Source organism: Camelina sativa, chromosome 16, assembly GCF_000633955.1.
Source record: "Camelina sativa cultivar DH55 chromosome 16, Cs, whole genome shotgun sequence".
NCBI lineage: Eukaryota > Viridiplantae > Streptophyta > Magnoliopsida > Brassicales > Brassicaceae > Camelina > Camelina sativa.
Genome location: NC_025700.1, coordinates 28,360,049 through 28,362,719, shown reverse-complemented (window position 1 = coordinate 28,362,719; position 2,671 = coordinate 28,360,049). Strand labels below are relative to the sequence as shown.

At 33.3% G+C, this 2,671-nt stretch overlaps 1 protein-coding gene across 1 annotated transcript; it reads left to right on the top strand.

Moving 5' to 3' along the window:
* LOC109129599 (CLAVATA3/ESR (CLE)-related protein 2-like) lies at positions 1,965–2,522 on the top strand. The gene has a single exon (XM_019238047.1). The coding sequence runs from the start codon at positions 2,030–2,032 to the stop codon at positions 2,273–2,275; it is 246 nt and encodes an 81-aa protein (XP_019093592.1). The 5' UTR covers positions 1,965–2,029; the 3' UTR covers positions 2,276–2,522.

Here is a 2,671-nt window from a genome sequence, read left to right as displayed (position 1 = left end):
AAAAAAAAAAAAAAAAAAAAAAGATGGAAGGTTTGTAAAAAGTTAGTAATATTTTGTTATCGTTGTGGTGATATAAACAAGATTTAGGAATTAAATACAAAAATATATCCTTATTTATGTGACCGTTGTGATGGACTAAACAGTAACAGTTTCAGTTTCCTCTTTTTTCTTCTTCATCTTTTGAAAGGCCATCAAATTCAAATCATCATGGGAGCAGAGCGAGCTTATGGCGGCTATATATGTTGGGTGGGATCGCATATCATAATCTCTCATTCGACTCGATCAAAGGCGTACGTAGTAATGTGTGACAAGCAGGAAGCGAGCGAGGACTCTTGTACGATCCATCTTTTCTTCTTACCCTTTGGATCGCTCTCTTCTGTTGGAATCCACCGTGAGCTACTCCGTTTCGTCTTCGTCTAACGGTTCATCAGGTTTTTTTTTTTTTTTTAATTCTGGGAAACCCCTGATTCTCTCTAAAAGAGTTATTGTGATAAAAAGTTTGATAATTGATTACTAAGGCTTAATTAGATTTTGTTAAAAAAGTTTGATAATGTAGGATTCGATTTTGGTTTGTATAGTTTGATTGGAAGCACACCAATGGTGTTTGATCTGACATTGCTCGAATCAATGGAACCATGTAGAAGCTAGCGTCAAGTAGGATAGGTCAGAAATAACCCTATCGCGCGGCCACAATAACGCATACAGTTATTTTATCTTTATTATCATATATAATTCATAATCTTACGAAAGTACTACTATATGGTTACTATTTAGATAGGCATTTATTTGTCAAAACATTAGACCGCTGCCTTGCGTTAACGTATATCACATATGACATATTCGATGAGCTGTTCAATTTATTATAAAACTGATCAAAGAGTCGTAATCGTTGGCGCATGCATGACCAACGTCAGATATCCTTGACGTGTCCTGATCCAAAAGGGCTTACTTATATGTTACAAATTCTAAGAAACCCACTTTGAAGTATATATATATGTTAAATCTCGCATTTGTTTTATATTACACTCCATGTATCCGTTTCTCTTTTATTTTTATTTTACAAAACAAGAACTATATATACACATTCTGAGATAATTTTCTTATATCAGGTTTCCCATTGTTTGCATGGTAAGAAAATATTAGGAAAAATGAGCTTGACATTATCAATACATATATAAACACTTGTGTATAGTATTCTCTTGCAAAATACTGTGTATTAATATAGGTCCGATTAAATTAGAATATATATGGCTGACTTTTTACTTATATAAAACATATACATATTGGTTTGGTTTGGTTGGTGAAATCTAACAAATTAACAATTGTCTATAACTTATAAGAAAAAATTATTAGTATATAATATGTTAACGCGTAAAAAAATATATGTCAAGATAAATAATTTATTTGCAGGAGCCAAACCAAAAATAATAATAAACATATAATTATTTGGAGGAGTATATTATTCCAAGGTCAACGGTGTGTGATCAAGGAATCGACGGGTCGGAGAGACCCACGCGAGCACTCCACCCGATCGGGATTACAATACTACCCTTGAATCGAGTTCCCATTTGTGAAAACGTCAAGACTTCTGTATGACTGTATCGGAATTTTACCAAACGACAAAACGTGCACCACGATGACGGTGAGGCTCTACAGTAAAGAGGAAATATCAAACTCATTACAATTGTTGAAGTTTGATTTACGAAATGAAAACTCAAAAACACCTCACCTAAAAAATGTTATTAATCACTTAAAACCCCCACATAGAATTTTTTTTAACAATTGTATATATAATACGTTTGAACTTTCTTATAGAGAGTCAAAGGAGAGGTTAGGTTCGTCTTTACGTAGGATATAAAAATTAACTATATTTAATTGACTTGAGAGGAATTTAGTTTGTTTCCTTCGCTTACAAGTCCATGTCACGATCCTGTAATTAATATAAATCTTAAGCCTGCTAAACTCATCGACATCAACACAAGACTTTTCAAGAAACCAAAAAAACTCTATAACGGAGAGAAAACTAAAAATGAAATTTTGTAGCCAGAGGTTATCGTTTCTAATCGTCATGATCTTCCTTTTCTCCGGGCTTATTTCCACTTCCGCCGGCCGCAAGCTCCCGCCTAGCATGACGGCTACGGAGGAGTTCCAGCGATTAAGTTTTGACGGCGAAAGAATGTTATCGGACGTGAGTACCGCCGAGAAGTATGATCGGATCTACGGAGCTTCGGCCAGATTAGTTCCCGACGGTCCTAACCCGCTTCACAACAAATGATATATATCTATTTTGTTGTAGTTACAATTTTGTCGCCATTATACTATATTCAAATTGTTTAGGGTTTTATATTTTAGATTTGTTTCCCCCTTGTACCACCAAATTCTCTTATTTAAGTTCTTTTAGTTTCTTTATTTTGTAGATACAAATGTATCATAGATATCATATACGTACAGAGACTTCTGTAACTTTTGTCTTTCTTTCATATTTAATTACATTTATTTAATACGATCTTGAAATTAAAATATGTATCAAATGGTTCTATTGTTATAGATTGATTTGAAATAAAGCCGCGATCGATAACATTTGTTGTGTTATATATATTTGTTGTTAATTAGTTAAAAGATTTTGGGTTTTACTCAATTACTATAACATTCTGCCATGTTACTACAGTTT